The sequence below is a fragment of the Tetrao urogallus genome (assembly GCF_951394365.1).
Source record: "Tetrao urogallus genome assembly, chromosome: 20".
Taxonomy (NCBI): domain Eukaryota; kingdom Metazoa; phylum Chordata; class Aves; order Galliformes; family Phasianidae; genus Tetrao; species Tetrao urogallus.
The window spans coordinates 5,827,047-5,848,430 of NC_136833.1; the positions used below are offsets into that span (position 1 = coordinate 5,827,047).

A 21,384-nucleotide genomic window follows, 5' to 3' on the forward strand; every position below is an offset into this window, starting at 1 on the left:
ACATTTATTTTTGTTTCCTTTCGCGATGGTCAGAGAGGAGGGAGAAAATAGAAACTCATTGATAAGAGGAAACGAGAGAGACATGAAAAATTGAAAACTACCTAAAAGCTCATGGAGAGGTTTATTTTATTAGTTCTTAATAAATATCTTGCAGATTTCCTCAGGAAATACACCAGATCACATGTAAAATAGTTTGGTACTGATGTCAACTGTGTCAGCATATGAAATCTATTAGGGTGAAGCCACAGCAGGGTGATCAGCGTGCTGAAAAACTGCACGGCACCGAGGCGGGGGGGCGGGGGGAATCTCACGGCCCTTCCAAATTCTTCGAGAGGTAAAAAAGTCAGCCAAGACGCAGAGAGAGAGAGAGAGAGAGCGCGAGCAAAAAGAAAGAGAAAAAAAAAAAAAAAGAAAGAAAAAAAGATCCCACATCCTGCTTTGCTCTGCCAGCAATGTGAAGTGCCCAGAGATTAATTCTATGTCTGGCCTGGAAATGTGACTTTAAAGCATGGAGGGAGGAGGAGGAGGAGGAGGAGGAGGAGAGAAGGCCAAGCAACGGGGCCTGGCACTGTGCCACCGACCCCCCTCCCCAACGCCGCGTTTCAACGTAGACAGCAGCAAACCCCAGCAGACGGCAGCTCCAAGCGCTGCCAGGGCCTCGCACCAGCTGCAGCGCGTCTCAGCCCCGCGCAGATGGGCCTGAGAGCATCACTTCCTCCTCTTCTGCCTGCCTGCCTGCCTGCTGGCCTCGCGAGGCACAGCACATGTGGCCGAGCCGCTCCCCAAGGCGGGCTGGGGGCCCCGCTGGCTGTACTGTGCAGGGCCGGGTCAGAGCTTGGCTCCCCGGGCTCTGTCAGGATGGGTTTGTGCTGTTCCCAAAGTGAGCTTGGCAGCTGGAGCCTCTCCTCTCTGGGATGCTATCTGGAGAGCAGGCGATGCTTGCGCAAGCTGCCCTTCTCTGAGCATCGGGAGCTCAGGGGTTGGAGATGAGGAGGGGAATGGGAGAAGGGAGCCTGCGGGCAGGGCTGCCCCTACGGGTACCTGGTATGGTAGGGGATAATGGGGTTGCCAAATGGGTCTATGGGGCACGTGGGCTGGCTTGTGACTGCTGCCCACGTGGGATGCAATGATGCGTGTCAAATCCGTTCCATCCGTGGGATGGTCACTGTGCCCCCTGCATGCTGCCCATGGTCACGCTAAGCACAGCCACTGCAAGGCACAGCAACCAGTGCCTTCAGCTCACTGGAACGCAAATCTTCCATGCTGGGGTTCAACGGCCCTACTGTGTCCTGGCTGCAATACCAGGCACTTCCACAGAAAGGTGAGTGCTGAAAGTCAAATGGAACCAGTTCTCATTTTTCCACTGCAAAGCCCATCGGATAACAGGGGCAGAGCCTAATGTGCGGGTCCATACAGCCAAGGGCACACACTAACCATGGAAAACCAAAGGTCTCCACAGATAAACCTGCACGGGGGACACCTCCTACCCTCAGACACACATATAACTAAAAACGCACCCCCAGTCATGCTGCTGTTATGGATTGAGCATTGGGAAAGGACGAGTTCCCTCACGCCCCCAAGGGCTGCTCACTCCCTGCAGAAGCTTGTCCAGTGCTGGACACTTGCATTGTGCCATGAGCAGAGGGAAGCAGGGCCAGCCCTGGCCCTGAAAGAAGGGAGCTCGGCAGTGGGCAGCCCTGGGGCAGGAGCCGAAGCTCGGCGAGTTGGCACAGTGCAGCTGAGCCCACACGGGGAGCGGGCACGGGGCGGGCAGCCCGCCTTGCTGCACCTGGCACGCTTTAAAACAACCCCGCAAGCTCAATCAAGAGTTTTACAACTTCACAAAGCACCATAATTAGCCTAATTATACAACGTTCTCTCGGAGAATTAAATAGAAAGGCAGTAATTGACTCGGTGTTGCTTAGAAGCGCGAGGAAATCAAAGGCGCAACTCACATTAAAGAGTCAGAAACATCTCTTTAAAAGTGAGAGGATTTCCTGTCACAGTACAAACATCTGAAGCCTCACCCAACCGCTGCACCTGGCAAGACCCCACTCCCCAGCACCCCTCTGTGCCGAGGCACGGCCGCAGCGGGCACCTCCTTCCTCACCACGCAGCAGGAGAGCTGGGGACACCATGTGCCAACGCTCTGCTTCCTGCCCTCTCTTTGCACTCAGCAGAGCTGCTCATCGCAGCGAGCAGCAGCACATGTGTTCCAGCCCATGGCCTGGTGGCACAGCCACGTGCACGCAGCTTGGCGCGTCCCCGGCCCTGCTCCGACTTGCTGCTCGGGAGGCAGAAGCTTGGCTGCAAAGCAGACTCGAGCTTGGGGATTACAAATCATTTCCCTCTCGTTGTTACCCTGAAATGAGATCTCGGTATCGTTTGGTGGAACGGCTTCAAGGGCAGCAGTAAGGATGTGCTCATGTGACAGGCAGAGCGGGCAGGAGCCCCGCTGAGCTCATCCAGCACTGCTCAACAGGGACTTTTGCTGCACTCAGGCTGGAGAGTTTGACACACACACACACACACACAGAGCAGTGAGCGCTCTGTCTCACTGGAAACCTTCCCCTTCCCTGCCACAAAGCCCCGCTCCATCTGCTGCCACTGAAGCTGACAGCTACATTTCAGAAACCTGAACTGCAAGTGGAAATTCCCTGCAGCGCGGTGCTTATTGCATCTCCTGCTGGCACATGGGGCAACGGGAAAAAAAGTCACATGGCTTTCTGGACACACATCTCACTGAGGAGTCTTGCATCAGAGGGCAGAAGCCAGCAGCCAGGAAAATAACTCCAATTACGGTAAATAAATCCCCAAATATGTGACAATCTGCCTTTTAAACAGGAAACAGAGGGGAATAAGCAAAGGAAGACTTTGGTCTAAACATTGCTGCCACCAGCCTCAAGAGCCCAGGAGCGAGGCTCTAAGGCACGTCTGGGCCAAATGCATGCTACCTGAACTTTGCTGATGCAAAGTCTCAACTCCGAGACAGCTTCCTTCCCCCGAAGGAAAGGCGCCTGCAGTTCCCGTGCCAGCCTCTCCAGGCACTCAGAGAAGCCCAGGAGGGGCAGCTGCCACCTCCGGACACGTGCATGGTCCCCACGGTGCTGTGTGAGCACAGGAAGCAGCAGGCTGACAAGAGCAGCGTAGGTGTCACGCACGCCTGTGCCATGTCAGCCTTGTCCTGCAAACCTGGACGTGGCCACCAGCAGCCGGCGACCTTACTGTACCCAGCAGCTTTGGAGAGCCTCCACAGGAGCACCGCAATGCAGAGGGAGATGGATCCTCTCCTGCTTCAAACTCAAACCTGAAGCAAAGAAGAGCAGCAACGTGAAAGGAGGAGAAGGATGAATTTAAGGATGGCTTCCTTCCATTGAAGTCCTTGGGAAGCATTAAGGCCTGCCAACACCTCGCTAACGCTGCAGTTCTGCAGCAATGGCATGCTGTCACTGCCAGCTGCACGCTGGTGACCCCAGTGCAGACACTGCAGTGCACACTTGCTGTGATTGCAAGCCAAGTCCCACTGCCACTCAGCTCCATCCTCCCTGCAGAGAGGGTTTGCATTACAAATACAAGGTCCCAGGGGGAAGTGGAGGGACCTCAAGCTCCAGGGCCGCTGCTGCCAATGGGACAAGAGCTCATACAATGGGAGAAGCCCTAGGAAAGCCTTCATCTCCCATCTGCCACGTCCTAAGCTGGCACAGATGGCAGACCTGCCCAGACACTGGGGAAACACACATTTAACCATGCAAGTAGGGAAACGATGAGAAAATGACTCTGCTCTGCTCCCCAGACAGGGGAAGATCAAGTTGCTGCTTCTGCTATCTACAGCCTGAGGTTTATTAAGCTTTGCTTTGTGCCTAATTTTAAAACACCACCAAACCGAAGCAGCCATCCACAGCACTGCTTTATTTTTAAACTCACTCACATGCACTGGACTGCCTTGCAATCAGAACCCAGTTCGCTCCAACACGCGAGAGGTGGTCAGAATCTCAGGAGAAGCCATTGAGATGTGAGTGCAGCAGCACAGTGCTGCATGCTCCCTCCAACACTTGTTCTGATGCTGCACTCCGCTCTGAGCAAAACTGGGGTCCAACCTTCGGAAACCAAACCAGCGCTGCGGAGATGGTCAGAGACAGAGCCCAGTTCTGCCACCACCACCCCCTGCAGCATCTCCGGGGATATTTTAAGGGTTCATGCTTTAGCTTATGAGGCTGAGCAGCTGCGGTCAGCAAAGCGAAACGCGCTGCAGGCAGAGCAGGGCCGTGCGACGGCAGGACGGCAGCAGAGCAGCTGCTCATGGTCTGAATCCTGGGGGTCCAGTGCCTCTCTGCAGCCAGGCTGGGGCTGAGCATCCACAGCAGGAGGAGGCAGGACAGTCCTGCGCCTGCAAGGAGCTGCAGCTGATCTCCACCAACGTGCGGATCCCCCCTACCAGGGAGATTTGGGCAAGAAGCTGGTGTAGGTCTTCAAGCATCAAGCAGGACCGCGCAACATCTGAAAACCTTTGCAAAAACTATAATTAGTGAGCACTCAGGCACAGAAGAATAGTTCTGCACGAACCTGAGCGCTTCTGCAGCAATGGGCTGTGCAGTCCTGACCGATCTCGCAGCACGGCAGTGCAGAGGGACACGCTGCTCTGACCTTGCAGCAGGAGCAGCTTGTGAATCCTCCCGCCTTGCTTCACCAGCATTCAACTCATTCTCTAGCACCAAAAGCCAGACCTCGCTCTGCTCCCAGAGGGAAGCCTGACCCCAGCTGCTTTCACAAATGCTCCCTGCGACCTGCTGTCCAAGCGACAGGTTTCCCTCCCCGCTCACCAGCACGGCCACCCTGCTCTGCCCAAAGCCCCCTCTGGCAGCAGTGCTCAGCCACAGCCTCCCTGCATGCCTCTGCTCCTTCAGCCCCAGGGGATGCAACTTCCCCCCCCCAACGGCATGTGCTGAGGATGCACATATGGCAGCCCCCCCTCCTTCCACCTAAGCCCGACCTCCTAACAAACTCCACACAGCACAATGCGACAGGCCTGGGAGTGCCAGAAGGCATCCAGGTGCTGCAGCCTGATGCTTCACACCCACAGCCAGGCAAATTTGCTGGGATTTCCGGGAAGTGTCTCTAGGGTGCCCCGTGCTGCACCCCCACTTTGGTGTGCGCTTGTTTGGAATGCGGGCCTGTCGGGGGGAGAGGGGAAGTTATTCTGGTGGTGGCCTATGAATAACATCCAGTGATTTATAGGAAGTATAATCCAATAATACAGTAAAATAAAACAGTGTGTCTGAGATGGGTTTGATTCCAGGAATTATAAAACAAATTATTAAAGAGAGAGAGAAAGAAAAAAGCCTCAGAGAGGCCAGATCGGAGTAAATTGGGCACAGATGGGCTGGGAGGGGGTTTCTCTCTCTCCCCTCACCGAGATGCCCCTGCCGCAAGCACGGCTTCAATTAGTCTTTGCAGAAACCAGAGTTTTATTTCCCCAAATTACAGAATTAAAAAAAAATTAAAATGCTTGGAGTGTTTGTGGTTGGGATAAAGGGATCCAAACTTCTCTGTTAGCTGATGGTGCAGATGGCTACCAAACTGTTAAAAGGGCCACCCCGGGAAGAGGCTGGAGCCCAGGAGAGCCCAAACCCTTGGTAACCACCAACACCCTGCGATGCATTGGTGACAGTGTGGGGCTGCTCCAGCAATGGCACATCCCAGCCACACAGAGCACCATCTCTCTGCTTCTGCCCCATGGCTACACAGCATCTCCATCAGGCTGCCAGCACCTTCGTTCCACCTTTGCCCTGCCATAAGGCAGCCAGGGGGTCAGAGGACCAGCCAGCAGTACGTCCCCATCACCAACAGGGAGGTTGGGCTCCCAGGGAGCAGTGTGCTGCCTGGTGCTGAATAGCAGGGGAATGCTTCATGTGGGAATTCTTTGGCTTCCTCTGGCAGAGAAAACAACAGCCCCAATCCATTTCCTGGGGTCTTCCCAGCGTTGCAAGGGCAGCTGCAACTGGCTCCTGCTCCAGGCATAGGGCTGTACTCAGCTCTACCTCCCCAAAATGGTCAGATGGGCACAGGGCCATCTTTGCAAAGACAGATTTCAGAAAGCAGTAGTTGCAGGAGGAAACATTATTGCAAACACTGCGATGCAGGGGCAAAGGAAAATGAGTGAAAAGCAAAGAGCAGCAGATAGAAACCACTCTGCACGAGCCACCAGCCTGCCATGCTGTTGAAGGACTTGAGACAAACTGAGCACAACCTGCAGTGAAACTGGAGGAAGAGAGAGTAAGGAAATGGCAGGGTGAGTGTCTGGCATCAGTCTGAGGAAGAAAGAGAAGAGGTATTTACTGAAGTGAGTTTGATTAGTAATTCTTCCGTATTTTCTCAATACCCAAGTCAGAGATTAGAAATTTGTGTTAACTGGCAATGAATTAAAGTATGCAAAATTCTCCACGTCAAGACTGCCTGCAACACCACCCCACAACTGCTAGTAGAACCCCCCCCAATCCTAGCACCAGGGGCAAGCATAGGCAATGAGGACAAGCAAGTAAGCCCTCAAGTTTCTTAGGAGCAACTGCGGCCCCACAGAATGGAAATACATGGGAGGGAGGGAGGGAGCACCTGCCCCGAGAGGTATCTGCCCCCGGACAGTGAGGAGAGGAGGCTCTCAGACAGACCTCCCTCACTGCCCCCAGACACACACATCTCCTGCTGACAGTCGGACAGAGCCGTGCCACGGCAAGGACACAGCAGCTCCGATCCCGGATTTGCAGGAGGACTGCAGTAGGAGGGGATCTCTAGAGGTCACTCGTCCAACGGCAGGCTTAGATGCAGCCCCATGGAGCTCACCCTGCCAAGCCCTGCCTCCCGCAAGCGCTGCTCCCAGCAGGGCTTCCTGGCAGTCGGGATGCACGCAAGGCAGAACTGCTCCCTGCATCCCCTCTGCACCCAACTGCTGCCTATGCAGCTGCAGCCCGGCGAGGTGACTCATGTGCTGGGAAATGGAAACCCGCACCTTCCCAACAGCCCTTTGCCACATGCTCCAGTCTGCCCTCTGCCCACAGCATCCCACACAGCGGGGAAGGAGCCAACACCCTCACTGCTCCGTGCTGGGCAATTGGTAATAACTCAGCCAGCTTTCTTGCTTGCCTTTTAAGCTCCAGGTTCTTTGCTTGCTTTTTTTTCCCCCCCTTCCCCTTCTGCACCCAACTCCCAGCACTTCTCAGTATCACCGCGTCGGCACTGAGCCCAACACGGGCTCTGCCAGCACTCAGCACACGAGCGCTCAGAGACCACCGGAGCATTTGTGCTGACAACAGAATTTGCTTTGCCAACAATATTCTTTGCAAACGTTTTAGGGTCACCAGAGCAAGGAGCCCTCGGGGGCACAAAGCATCAGATGGCAGCCACAGTGCCATTCAACCCACAGCACTTCTCCAGCACTGCCACCTGCTCCCTGTACGGTCCACAGGTCCCCAGCAGGAGCAGGTTTGCTTTCTCCAGAGATAAGAGAGCTGGGAGCAGCTGGCAACTACTCGCATGGGAGACAGGAAACTCCAAGAAGACATATTTTGCACAGGAGATAAGAAGTGCTCCCTTTCTGTCACTCACTCACTCACATCCACAGCTCGGCTGCGGATGGAGGAGCACAGTCCAGTGGTCTGAGAGCTGGGATTGCTTCCAGCCTTGCCACGGGGGCTTCTACACAGCCCAGACAGATTTCTTCCTCTTTACCACCCGCTCCTGTCTGAGAGCACAGACAAAGCTATTAATATACCTACTGGGGGGCCGCACACAGGCATTGCTCATCATCAGAAAGTACTTTGCAGCTCAGACGTAAACACACTGGTGCTGGTTGGCACCTAGCAGGAAGGAGGGCACGTCCTCGCTAGCAGGGCTGACAGCTCGCAGGGCTTCCCCAAGGGGAGGGATGGTGCCTGTGCAGCACACAGCACGGGGAGCCACGTGGCCCAGCCCACTTGGCCACCAAGCACCACAACTGACTCACAAGGGAGAAATCACCCAGCAGCAGCACAATGGGGCTCGGCCCTCCTGCTCACATGGTGACTTTGATTGAGGTCCATCTGTTTTTGGAAGCTAAATTTCAAGTCATCGGTGTGCCACGTGCTGCTTCCCCCAAGCAGGGAATGTGGCCCCTTTCCCGGTTCCAAAAATGTAGCCCAGGCTGACCCAGCTGCTGTTCCCACTGGGGCTCCTTGGAAGCACAATTTCAAACCCAGAGGCAAGGATTTTGCTTTGGTAGCACCCCTGCTAAGTAACCCAGCAACGACAGTGCCCTCATCTTGGGCAGATGGAGAAGGATGAGTGACATGAGATCCTCCAGGTGCCTTAGCACAGCGTGTAGCCTCCAGCAGCATCTCCCATAGCAAAGCTCAGCCACCCACACAGACACAGACAACAACGTTCTGCCCTCAGCCAGGCCCTCCCAGCCCTCACAGTGCCAATGTGGGCGCTGAGCAGGACCCGAGTGAAGCGCCGGGAGGGCAGAGCTGTAGAACACAGCCTTCTGTCCGTGCCTGATGACTCAGGCTCCAGGGGGATGTGATGCCTCCTCACTCCACATCATTAAACACCTTGCTGAGGCCTTCCAGAACAAGCCACAGCACTTCTGCCATCCTTACACACACCGACACCTCCAGGCATCCAACCCTGCTGGACTTCAGCTGGGTACGTGCCCTCCACCCTTCTCCATCCACAGCTCAAAGAAAGACGAGCGATCCCCAGCCCATTTCCCTTAAAGCAGCACATGGTACCTTTGGGCTGGGAGTTGTACACTGCAAACATGTTGATTGCCACGAGCTGGAGCATGCGGGTGCTTCCGATGGGAGGGGGGCTGTGCTGCAGCAGGACCTGGAACTCCCTCAGGACCTCCTCGGCCACCGCAGGGAACGTCTCCATCCTGCAGACAGAGAGAGATGCTGTAGAGCAGAACGCAGACTGTGCCCTGGGAAGGGTGGCACAGCTCCTTCCGTGTCACCTTGCCCAGGGAACAGGGACCCCCCACAAGGTGCTGAGGGGCTGCTGCCCATCCCAGAGCCACAGGGAATCGCTGCCTCTGGAGTGAAGGTGCAGGCGGTGCGAGGGAGACAGCCGAAGCCTTCCTCAGCGAGGGATTGCTCTGTAACCAACAGGCAGCATTCCTTTGGCAGGAAAACACGGCCTTTATGAGTCATTTCTGACCAACCATTTTTTTCTACTGACTTCTACCAAGCTGGGAGGGGTGCCAAGAGGCCAGCAGCTCGCTTGGACCAGGAGCAGCCCATGGGACTCCCAAGAAACACGGGCTGCAGCAAACGGCACACACTGGTGCCACATTGCGGATGTGGCAATTCCAAGAGTGTTGAACACTGGCCAAGAACACGCTGCCTCCAGAGAACAGTCTCTGTCCCAAGCTCCTGTGCTGGTGCTGCCCACTCCCAGCACAGTGAGAAAGCTGTCAGCTCTCACTATTTGGAGCCCTGCCTCGCCCAGGGGACAGGAACCTGCAGTCCTCTGGTCCCGCTAGCTGCTATTGCTCATCAGACACAGCTGCAGTGCCACGCCGGGGACGAGGTGTGCTTTCAACACTGCTCACAAGCACCCGTGGAAAGCTGACACGTTTATCCTGCTCTTCATCCGGCGTCACTAGGGGAATTAGCCGAGGTTGCTTATAGAGCTGATGGATCCTCAGCAATTCCCCAGCTGAAGTATGGTCAGCAATGGAACCGACTGCAAAGCGTGCAGTCAGTTCACAGAAACAGCGGTGACGTGGCTCCCCACAGCAGCCCTCCCAGGAGCCCTCACCTGGTATCCCCTGAAGGCATCTTGATATCAAGACGCTGCCAAAAAATTTGCAAACCGGTGGGGAAAATGAAAAATAGTTCTCCTATCCCGCTGCCTCCTCTGCTGAGTTTGCTCTGTTCCCTTCTTGGTCCTGCACTAGAAAAAGTCACAGCTGGACCCAGCAAGAATGAGCAATGGTCTGCAGCAAGTGCCAGCTCCGTATCAGTGACAGTGTAACTCATGTGCCCACAATGGCCAGGAGGGAGCCAGAATGTGCAGTGGGTACAGCGCCGGGAGCCAGGGCAGGCAACCTCAAGGGCCTCCAGAGCAATTTCCTCTATCTTCCCCCTGAGAGATTCAGATCTTGTGATATCAGCATGCTACAGACTGGATTAGCAAGCCGCTTCTGGTAACCCACATGGGCAATTCTGCTGGGCTTCCCCAACAGACTTTCAGGACAGCAGTGGGGTCTATTTTTAAAGACAGAATTGCTTTCTGCCTAACCATATTTCACAGATGCCTTTCAACAACTGGTTCTACCTAGCTGCAGGGCTACCCTCTGCCTTGGCACCGTTTGCTGGGGCGATGCAAAGCCTCCGTTACCTTCCCACAGATGTGGGCTGTAACAAACAGGCCCCTTGTACTCGGTAGCCCTGCAGAACGGAGCAGCTCCGCCAGCACAAAAGCATTGCTCCCTCTCAAAGAAGCAACTTTCCTGGAGCTGGGGCACAGCCAGGGACTGAGAGCAAAATGATTGCTTCTAAAGACTTCCTAATTTTGAGCAATCTCAGACCACATCCAACATATCCAGCAACATCCTCCTAGGGCAGACGGGCCGCTGGGGATGGAGGAGCCCTTCGTGGGATGGGTCATTAGCGAGGAGATGGGGATTATTGCCATGGAATAACAACAAGGAAGAGTGAGGGCTTCCTCAGCCCCGCCAGCTGTGCCTGGATACCGCAGCACATCTGGAATGGCATGCAGTAACCCCACGGAGTTCAGAACCAGCAAGTCAAGAACTGAGCAGAAATTTTTAACAATATACTTACCTGTGGTTTTAGGAGCAAGATGGCTCAAAATTAGCTTTACACCATCTTTTCCTTACTTTTCACTGATAAATTACTACAGATTCTGCCCAGAGAGAACTCAGCCATTCCTCACCTTTTACCTATTTTAAGCACGGAAGCTGTTTAGCAGGGCTGGACGCATTTCTCTTCCTGTGTCATGTTATTACTTTCTAGTTCCCTTCTAAGTACTTCAGGGGATCTTCTGCCATTAAACATACTTGGGTTTTCTAAATGACTGTCCTGGGAAGCAGCCGCCTCTAACACTACATCTTAATTTCACAAAAGCGTCGGGAACCAAATGTGCAAGCAATCAGTGCAACATCCCCATTAATCCCCCTGCTGGCACGCGCTCAGCCCAGAGCTCCCTGGACATTCTGCCCTGCAGCACAGACACGATGCCATCACCAAACCTCACGTGGGGACTCTGCTTCTGCTTCCCATTGCTCTATGAATGGTGCAAGGTCAAGCACGTGCCACCCCAGAGAATGCACTGCACGGAGCAAGAGCCGTGGCTTCTGGCTGCATCACAGCATCAGTGCTGCTGTGCTGCATTCTTTTGCTTCCAAAGGAAGGGAAGGTGACAGGCTCAGGGAACAGGCTGCCACTGGACAGCAGCTCCCTGCCACCGTGCTGTGTTGCTCCTGGGCTTTGTGCCCCACTGAGTGCTCCCAGAGCCACCACTGTGTTGGCTGGGAGTTGGGGAGATGGGAGAGGAGGGGACAACACTGTTCTTTAAGAAGAAAGTAAAGTACTTTTTCAAAGTTCTTTACGAGGAGAGTGGTTAGGCCCTGGAACGGGCTGCCCAGGGAGGTTGTGGATGCCCCGTCCTTGGACGTGTTCAAGGCCAGGTTGGACGGGGTCCTGGGCAACCTGATCTAAATGTGTATGTTTGGTGGCCCTGCTAGGCAGGGGGGTTGGAACTACATGATCCTTGAGGTCCCTTCCAACCTGGGTGATTCTGTGATTCTGTGATTCTGTGAACACCAGAGATTAAAGTGGAGGGAGCACGGTTTGAAGGCAAGAAAGGGAGAAAAGAGCCTCTGCTCCCTACTGGGTGCACATCAGCTGGCTGAGCCCAGCCTGTGCCAGAGGGTCCCGGTGCACGAGGCCTTGAGATGGAGGAAGAAAACCCCAACACTAATCATCATGGACTGCAGGGCGGGTAGGGAGAATAGGAACCAGGAGGCTAGGCCTGCAAGAATTCACACCCTGTGCCCTCAGCTCCAAACACAGCTTAGTTGCTAACAATATTAAATTCCAAAAAGACTTGTAATGTAGGAAAATAAAATAAACATCCTGCACACTTACCCAATCCTGGTAAACAGCTTCCCATGGGCATGGAGAAAACTGAGGATGAACCTTTTGTTCAGCTGCATGGGAAAAAAAAAAAAAAAAAAAGAGAGAGAGAGAGAGGAGAAAACAATTAAACTCTCCCCGATTTCCTGTGAATTAAGAATGTCCCCAGTGACAGAAGAACCTGGCCTGGATGCTGGGGGTGGCACTGGATATGGGAACCAAATGGACATGCCCAAACTCTTACAAACATCATGCACACAGACGAGGGCAAGTGCCAAACAGCTGGATGCGAGCGGGGAGAGGGCGGTGGAGGCACAGCACCCTCTGCTGGGGTCGGGCTGATCGCTGCAGCCCCGGGCATCGCTCCGCTCCCCGAGCGGGACCCAGCGGAACGCAGCGCTTCCCACTGATGGGAAAAAGAAAAAGGAAAAACAGAAGCGATTTGGTTCAGCGCTCAGCGGTTGCCGCAGAGGCTGGAAGCAGCCTTTGGTCAAGGCGGGGAGGGAAATCCTCCTTAACGCTTTGCTGCAACGAGCTCAGCTGCAAAGTTTGGAGCTCGCTTGTGCCGTGCTGGTGCCGCTTTCATAAGCATAAGGGTTTGGGGGTGATGAGTTACCCTTTCATTTAAACCCAGCCTTAAGCAACTGCAAAGAGGGTTTCTCAGGAAAGCCCCTGCGAGGCTGCAGCAGAGATGCTAGGCAGGGCTTGGCATTTCTTTGCAGCTCCTAGCACAACGCGCAGCAGAGTGGATGCACAGCAAGCTGTCTATAGATCTGTGTGATGGCAGCTTCCTGCCCCGCTGAGGTCCAACAACTCCAAACTCCAACCCCATTCATTCCTTACTGCTGCTCCAGGCCACCTTTGCTAGCTCAGCAGCAAGCTGGGCTTTCCCCATCCTTATCTGAATAGCTCTGAAGAAGGCTGTGGGTGGCAGAGAGTCACTCTGTGTGACCTTGGAGGTGGCTGTGTCACCCAGGAGCAGCCCGGCCTCTCTCATACCTTCTCCCCAACAGGCAGCTTTCATCCAGCGCCTGCACAGCCTCACCACGATGAGAAAAGCCAGACCCTGAGCACAGCACGGGGAGACGCCGGTCCAGCACCGCCGCTCCGCTCCCATTCACACATCAATTTTACACCCTGAATCCCTCTGCAAAGCTCAGCAGCATCCTTTCCATTTCCAAGGGGGTCAGAGAGACAGAGAGAGCTGGCAGGCAGGGCAATGCCCAACCAAGTGGCACCGGGTAGAACACAAGGCAGCTGCCTTCTGCCTGCATCTGCTCAACTCCCCAGCTCCCATCGTTCTGTATGCAAGCAGCTCGGCGAGGTGCGACGGCTCGGTGAGGTGTAATTAACCCAGGCTGCACTCCCAGAGGACCCATGCAGGAGAATGATGCCCTGCTGCAGAGTCGCTCCTGGGCCATGTGCAAGTTTCAACATAAAACCTGTCTCATAAAACAAGCCAGACCAATTAAACTGGCCCCCGCAGCAAGGGGTTCTTGCTTACTCACTATTTTACTGCTGCCCTAAAGAGCCCTTTTCCACTGGAACCTGACTTTATTTGCCACCATTTTATTAACTCTGCAGATGAAACCCAAAGAGAGTGGGGAATACTGGGACAGCTGAGCTAAGCCCTTATTCACTTTGCCAGCAATGTTAGGAGGGCTGTATTTCTACCATCCTCTTTAAGACACCAAGGCAGCTCGGAGCTCCAAAGGCGGTACACGTATGGAAAATAAGAAATGAGGACACCAGTCCTTCCCCTAGGCCCCAATACAGCCCACAGCCTTGGGAACAGTTGCTCTGCAATGTCTGCAGCGCTTTACCATCAGCGGAGGAGAATCCAAACTCCCCACCTTGAATGGGAAGCGCCCTGCACCCAGCGGGGACACGCACAGAGCGTTCACCCAGGGACAGAGCTGCAGCGGGACCAGAGGACCTGTGCTGAATCCATTGGACGCTTCCAGCTCAGTCTTTTCATCACCAATCCCAAGGACAACGCAGGAATCAGGGGTGGATTGGGACACGCATATGTGCATACATAAATACAAGTTTCTTCTAAAGGAAGCAGGATGCACGCCTCTAGGAAAGAGGCGCATTTTATCCCTCTTGCCAACTTCAGCAAGCAGCAGCAAGCCCAGGCTGAGACCTGTGTGCCCCAGTGCTGTGGCACCTCATGCATGCACCTCTCGTGCTTGTTTCATCACTTTTTCTCTCACAGCCTCAAGGTTTTGATGAGCTCATCACTTAACTTTGGACCTTTCATCTCCGAGTTCACGCCAGGGCCACGGGCTGCTTTGACTGGGCTTTTCTCCGAATGACTCTTTCCCTGGTGACTCACCTGCCCCTCAGTCTGCAGGAGCCCTCTCTGCTCCTCCTGTCAAATGCTGCTTCTCACGGCTGGAGGGAAACAGCAACTTCCACCGAGCAGCCCGCAGCAGGCAGGAGGAGGAGGAAGTCCCATCACCCGCTGTTCTGCATTTGCACGGCGGAGAGGAACACTTCCCCAAAGCCCCACTCGCTGCCCCGAAGCTGTGAGCAGGAGACCTGCAACAATTCCATTGGTTTCATCCAACTCGCTGTGCAATTCAAGAGCGGGTCCCCTCCAAGGGATCCCTCAGAATGGTCCTGGTGCCCATGCTGGGATGCAGGGCTCCCTACACACATCACTGCTCTGCTCCTCGGGGCAGGTCCCAGTCGGTCGCACGGGAAGAGCCCACCAAGTAATGTTGATGCATCAGTAAAGTTATGTCAAAAAAAAAAGAGACTTTGTCCCTTCCAGCTGAACAGCGGGCATCTCCGATATGGAAGTTACGAGCATATAGTGAAGGCATTAGTTATAAAAACAAACCAGCTGTCAAGGAGAAAAAGGGGTCCCTGCACACAGTAGTGCCTGAAGCTGAAAACAGCTGTTTCGGCTGTCATGAGTCAGCATGTGCAGACAGACTAAATCCACCTGGGAAGAAGCAACCTCACCAGAGGAAGCAATCCACTGCTGCTCGGGGAGCATTCACACACCGCACCTTCAACCAAAGTGGATTTGTTGCCATGGAAGACATCAACACTGACTAACAACTCCACTCCAAGCACCTCAGTGCAGAGACAGCAACGGCCCTGAACAGCCAGCTCAAATCACAGCAGCCATGACAAGGATGTCCTGACAGCACGCAGAACAGAGGCGATCAGACAGCTGAAAGGAAGGTCTGGCATGGTTTGAGCCAGAAACGAAGAAAGCAAGACCCAACCTCAAGAGACCGTGCCATGATTATCAAGGGTTGGAAATGCCTCCCACCCTCGTGCAGAAACACAGGAAATGCCACCAGGGTGCACAGGAAAAGGAGTGCCACGAGGCGGGCCGAGAAGCAGAGCCACGGACCCATTTGGCTAGCGGCAGGGAGTGCACAGAGTTTGGCACCTGAGCATCAGCCCCAGCTGTGAAGGAGGCACCAAATAAGGGAAGGATTCTGGAGCAGCGACTCCTGGGGAAAAAAGCGTTTCAAGTTAAAAATTGTTACTTCAGGTTTGGAAGTAAATTTCAGGATCTGGTCTTTATCAAGCGAAGCAAACTTTCTTCAACATCAGCAAAGCATCTGTGGAGCAGAAAGCAGTGTCAGAGTCAAAATAGGCTGCAAGAGACAAGTCCATTAATCAAGAGACCAGATGCAAAACTGCCTGCAACGAACACGCTGCCTCCACCAGAGTGGAAGGGGCTGCAGCACTGCGGGATGCTCCCTGAAGTCTGGGGTATCCTCAGTGAGGAGGGGTTGGGACACAGACCGCAGAGCCACGCAGTTCAGCTCCAAAACACGTACCACACTCATCCCAAATATTTGCAGGGTTTCTTGGGCAGCCAGGATTTTCCAGGCACAGCTGCTTTGCTGGGAATCCAGGCACCTCAAGCATGCTGTACCTCCCTCCCAGCTCCAGGGCTGGATATCCCACATTGATTGTTATTGCTCCCTTACATATCCTTCAGCTAAATGCCAACTCGGCTCTCAGCCCACGCTGTCCCTACCCTGCAAGGTCCAGCCCTGGATGCTGCTCCCCAAGGCAGAATCTCAGTGCAGCAGCACCGAGCACAGATTGCTTCTTGAAACCAAGGCTGCTGCGTAATTCCCCTTCATATACCACCTGCGAGTGGATATGGATACAGAGCCTCACTTTGCTTCTCCTGGCCACACATTCAAGTGCAGGTATCTGTTCAGGAGCGCAATGTCCTGCCCTGAATTGGATTCATTTTTGTAGCAATAAAAGCAACTCCAATGAGAGTCCCAATACTTAAACATGAGAGACCGCATGAATGAAAATCCAATTTGCTACGACGTGGAAAAAAGAGGGAACCCTGATGTATCGCGGCCTTGAGGCACAGAAAACTCATTTGCAGGTTAAGAAGATCTGATACGCTCCTGCAGCTTCCTGATCTTTTGGGCTGCAGCAGCTGTGGCTCCAAGACGCATCTCTTGGCTTTACGAGTTACAAGGCGGCATCCCAGCAAGAGAAACAGAGGCAGCAAGGAAGCCCTTCAGCACAGCCGATGAACTTTTGATTTATTCCTCTTCATCACTGCAGGAAGCAGGTGAGATGAGAAACATAAGCAAGAAAATGGGGCGTGTTAGCAACGCAGAATTGAGCGGCGGCCACTTTGCTGTCTCTGAAACAAATACCTGGTCTATAAGGACGTTTGATATGATTTAATCACGAAGCAGTAGCACATGAGTAGCACATTCCATTTACAGAAAACAGCTAGAGCGTTTATATGCACGTGATTTCATTTTCAACCAGACCTGGACCTAAGCTGCACGTAGAGCGTTCAAATCAGCAACGTGCAACATTCTCAAATAAAAACAGTACATGGTGATTAAATAAGTTAAAACCTGATTGAATGAACATCTTCCAAAGTAGCAGCCTTCAGGTAACCCTCACTAAAGTGGATGGGAATAGGTCAGCAGAGGCTTTCTACCGGTGTTGCTATCAATGAACTGAAAGTAAATCCAGTTGCCCCTGCCTGTGGTACAAAGGGAACAATAAGCACCGATGGTTACAGTGCATTCACATCAGGTTATTATAACTGTTTCATAATCCAGGTTTTTCCAACACTAAGTGCCACATCATACATTTCAGCTGGTGGAAAATCAGCCTCCTGGAGGCTGCGGTCAGGGCAGCTCCTGCAGAAAGGCTTCAGAGATTCCCAGAGCAACGTCCAGCAGAAGGGTTAACGCATCCCTCGCACAGGGCAGGCACTGGACAGCATGTTTACATCTTTATACAGCACTGATGAGACTGACACTGAAATACCACATCCAGTTCTGGTGCCCCTGTTTTCAAAGAGATGCTGAAAAACTGGAAAAGGTCCAATAGCCATAAAAGCAATTCAAACACTAGAAATAATGTCTTGCAGTGAAAAAACTTAAACAGCTCAATCTGTTTAGTGTATCAGGAAAGCCTGGGAGGTGATTCGGTTGCAGCATGCAAAGTACCTCCGTGGCATTTAAGGGCCCTTTACACTAGCAGAACTGCAAAGCATGAGAACAAATGAGAAACGTTCACTCTGGAAATAAGGCACAAATGTTTCAGAACCGGTGCAGTTATCACTGGAACAAACTCCCCAGGAAGAGGGTGGACTCTCAAGGCTGGATGTCTTTCTGGAAGTTTTGCTTTAGCCAAATTCAAGTTACTTGGCTTCACACAGGAGTAGCTGGGTGAAATTTAAGGACCTGTGATATACAGGAGATCACACCAGATGATCTAATGGTCCCTGCTGGCCATAAACTCCATGAATCTATGCAAACATGCCAGAGAGGGTCCTCAGCTGAGATATCAAGTTAACTTTCAGCACAAAACTTTTCACGAGTTGGCTCTGGTGCTGCAGGTCATTTAGGATACAAGCTCAGCTCTTCCAGACTGCATCTGGTTAAGCACTGAGAGATGACCCAGGCAGCACTGCTCTCTGTCCAGCAGGTAAGGCAGGCTGCATGCTGTGCGCTGAAGCGGCTCCAAGCAGCAAAAGCAGCTCATACTCAAATACATACTGTGTGCCAGGAGTGAACAGCATCCTCTTCCTGCGATAGAAAACTGACACTGAGAAACGTGCGATGAGTTCAGGCCATAAGAAATCCCCTGTTCACGTAGCTGAGGATGTTGTCAACCTTCTTCGCTACTCCAGAGCAGATTATTTGTGGGGTTCAAGCACAAAGTGGGAAGACAATGAGAGAGATTAAGAATGGTGAGGACAGAAAAGACACGACTAACGGGAGTCAGGCCAACAGAGCAGACATTCGGACAAGGGGCTGAGCAGAGGCACGGCCTTCCAGAAGGATGACAGCGTTATCATCAGCAGCTCGCCATACTCCTGCTCTCCCAGCTGTGCTCAGCAATGAGGGACAGGGCGGTGGCAGCCAGGCTGAGCTCAGCACAGCTCCCACAGGACTGAGCTGGATCCACGTGTGAGCATCACGCAGCTGTCCTGCTGCATTCGGATACATCCGGAGCCTTTGCTCCTACCTGGACAGTGCAGTGCAGGGCACTCAGGCATCTCCCTCTTCACTCTGAATCGCACAGCAATGAAATCTGCTGGGGAGGAAGAGTAGAGCCAAGGACAGAGGAAATGACACAGATTCCAGCAGGTTCCACTCCCTGATCCTCCGGAAGGAAGTTTCTTTCCGAATATCCACCTCCACAGTGGATACGGAATCTGGCTGGAAGTGCCTCATTCGACACTGGAAAGAAATAAATATTCCCCATGGCAGAAATAAGGGTTTGGCTGTGGAATATGAGATGCCAACCCAGCAAGTATACAGCAGAAAAAGTCAAACTGGGCCAACATCAGACAGAGATCAAGGTTAGACTAACAAGAGAGGCTCAAGAGCAATCACTGCCTAACAGCCCTCACCCTGCTCTGGGAAATTTCCCAGTCCTGCTATTAGACGTTTTACTTCCTTTACCAGTGCTGCCAATTCCTGCAGCATTCTTGTCTGAAGTGCAAACCCTCCCTTCCCAGCACCGCTCCGCAGTGCCTGGATCATCCAACCCGCCGTACGAGAAAGGGCTCATGTGCAGCAGCAGGAGGGGGTTTGGTTACACACAAATCCCTGGCTGATCAGCACCAGCAGGAGAGGAAATGAGGAAAGAGTGACTGACAGGGAACGGCGGTTTCTGGCTGATTGTGCTTGGTTTTAGGGTATGAGAAGCCTGTTGGAACTTGAAGCTTTGCCCCCCTACTCCGCACAGCCTCTCTGAGCACTGGGATACAGCAGAGCCCCTCACCCAGGGGTAAGTCATTGATGTCTTTTCGTAGGGCTCCCACCTCTGATCCACCGCCCTCCTTCCACATTAGCACCAGATGCTTGCTATGGGAAGGAGAACACGTCGATGTTGCTCCCCTTCAAGTAACATCAGACCCTGCCTTGTTCTTCACAGTCAGATAAAACCACCAATGTGGTCTAAAAATAAGTAAAAAAAAATATATATAATAAGAATCAACACCAACTTCTGGAAACTCTTACCATAGCTTAGCCTTCACTATCTGTTTAGTGGCAAAAGGTCAGGTTGTGCTGGAAAGCAACACATGGGTTCTACATGACATGCACACACACGTTCTATGGGTAACCAGGCTCTATGAGCAGTCCTGAGCTCTGGGAGCTCTAGCAGAGCGGTGCCGAGCATCAATGGGAGATCTGTAGGGTCTTGTTCTGTCTCGTGCTTTTTTGGTTGGATTGCTAACGCATAAACCACAGCTGAGGAGGTTTTAGAAGTTAAAAAAGATCAGAGTTCTAAAGAAGCTATAAATGCAAGCAGAGAGGGGTGCACAACTGGTCGGCAAAAATGTCAGTGCTAGCTGCATGGCTGAATGTCACGTCTCAAGCCCAGAGAGGCTACGAGTGTGGTTTTAGTGTTTAACCAGTTTCAACTGCAGCCTGGCACTCTTTTACTTCCTCTGCACTGAAGGCTCCTCACTGCTGGGGGAAGAAACCAATCTCACCGCATGACACCAAACGGCTCGAGTAAAAATAAAGCCCCGAGGTGGTTTGGTGACCTGAGGTCGTATTAGGAGGTGGAGGGGTTGCAGGCTGGGGAAAGCACTCAGAAATACTCGTGCTGCCAACCAAGAAAGAGAATGCAGGAAAGGAGGCAAGGCAGAGAATTAACATGAGTCCAGCAGTAAAGAGGCTGAGAAGTCTCTTTCACACGCTACCAGCTCCCCCGTGCTCAAAACAGTTTGTAAACCGTTTCCTAAACACAAAGGGGAAAAAAAAAAACCCAGACCTAGTCCTGACCTCCACGAATGAGTAACCAAACCCAACTGCTTCCTGCCAGCTTGTGGGGGTGAGAGAAGGAGGCTGCTGGGCAGGGCAGATGGAACTCCAGGTTTCTCCCTCTCAAGTACTGCTTTGGGCATAAAAATTAGGGATTCGGCATCTCCCGCTGCCTTTTCATGTGGGTGGTGGGTAAAGGACAGGAATAAGGAGGGGCAGCTCTCTGTTGACTGCTAGCATTCAACGTTCCCACCCCGCAGGTTCTCTCTGTGCCATAGGGGAGGCTCAGAGGAGCACTGCAGCACAGCCAAGCTTCTAGTCAAATACAAGGCAACAGAGCAGCAAGCAGCAGGCTGGAGGGGAAGCACTGCCCTCCCCTGACAGCAAGGACCATTCTGCACCAGACCATAGACAGCATCACTAAGCGTAGACGAACTTCCTGAGCTAAGAGCAGCTGCCTTCCTGCAAAAAAGGTGCTGATGGCAGCCTGACCCACCGCCCCAATGTGAGACCTTGGGTATACCCTGCAGTGAGAGAAACCCACCTCCTGTGTCCCCTCCCTTTGGGGACACACCTATGTCACCGCCCTGGTGCGGCTCCAACATGTAACAGGCGTGAGAAAAGGCTTCAGCAGAGAGCACTGCTGGTCCCGTGGTTTCTATTCCCTCCACTCTCCGCACATGTGTGCAATGCTGGGTGTAAATAACACATACAAAAGTTAGCCTGTGAGCTTTAAGAGAGCCATGCAAGCCTGCAGGGTTACCCTTTGCATCCCAGCAGTGAGTGGAAGGCAGGCAGTGAATGCAGAGCCTGCTGTACTGCATGCCTGTGCTTTCACACTGCCAGAAGTGCTGCCCAGCCATGCTGGACCCATCAGCCAGGCAGCAGAATGGGGGGGCAGATGCCTCAGATTAACAAGTCTCCCAAATGGCTTCTTGTCTACCTGTATGGAAGAGCAGCCATCATGACAGCAATACCTCATTTCCACTTCAGTCTGTCAC

At 53.1% G+C, this 21,384-nt stretch overlaps 1 protein-coding gene across 1 annotated transcript in view; it reads right to left on the reverse strand.

Moving 5' to 3' along the window:
• SMG6 (SMG6 nonsense mediated mRNA decay factor) overlaps positions 1 to 21,384 on the reverse strand; it is a gene marked incomplete at both ends in the record, with an annotated part of 89,261 nt that overhangs the window by 53,611 nt on the left and 14,266 nt on the right. Inside the window, 2 exons of the mRNA XM_079545288.1 lie at positions 8,763 to 8,908; positions 12,147 to 12,208. Coding sequence (XP_079401414.1) covers positions 8,763 to 8,908; positions 12,147 to 12,208 — 208 coding nt within the window. The remainder of the gene's footprint in view (positions 1 to 8,762; positions 8,909 to 12,146; positions 12,209 to 21,384) is intronic.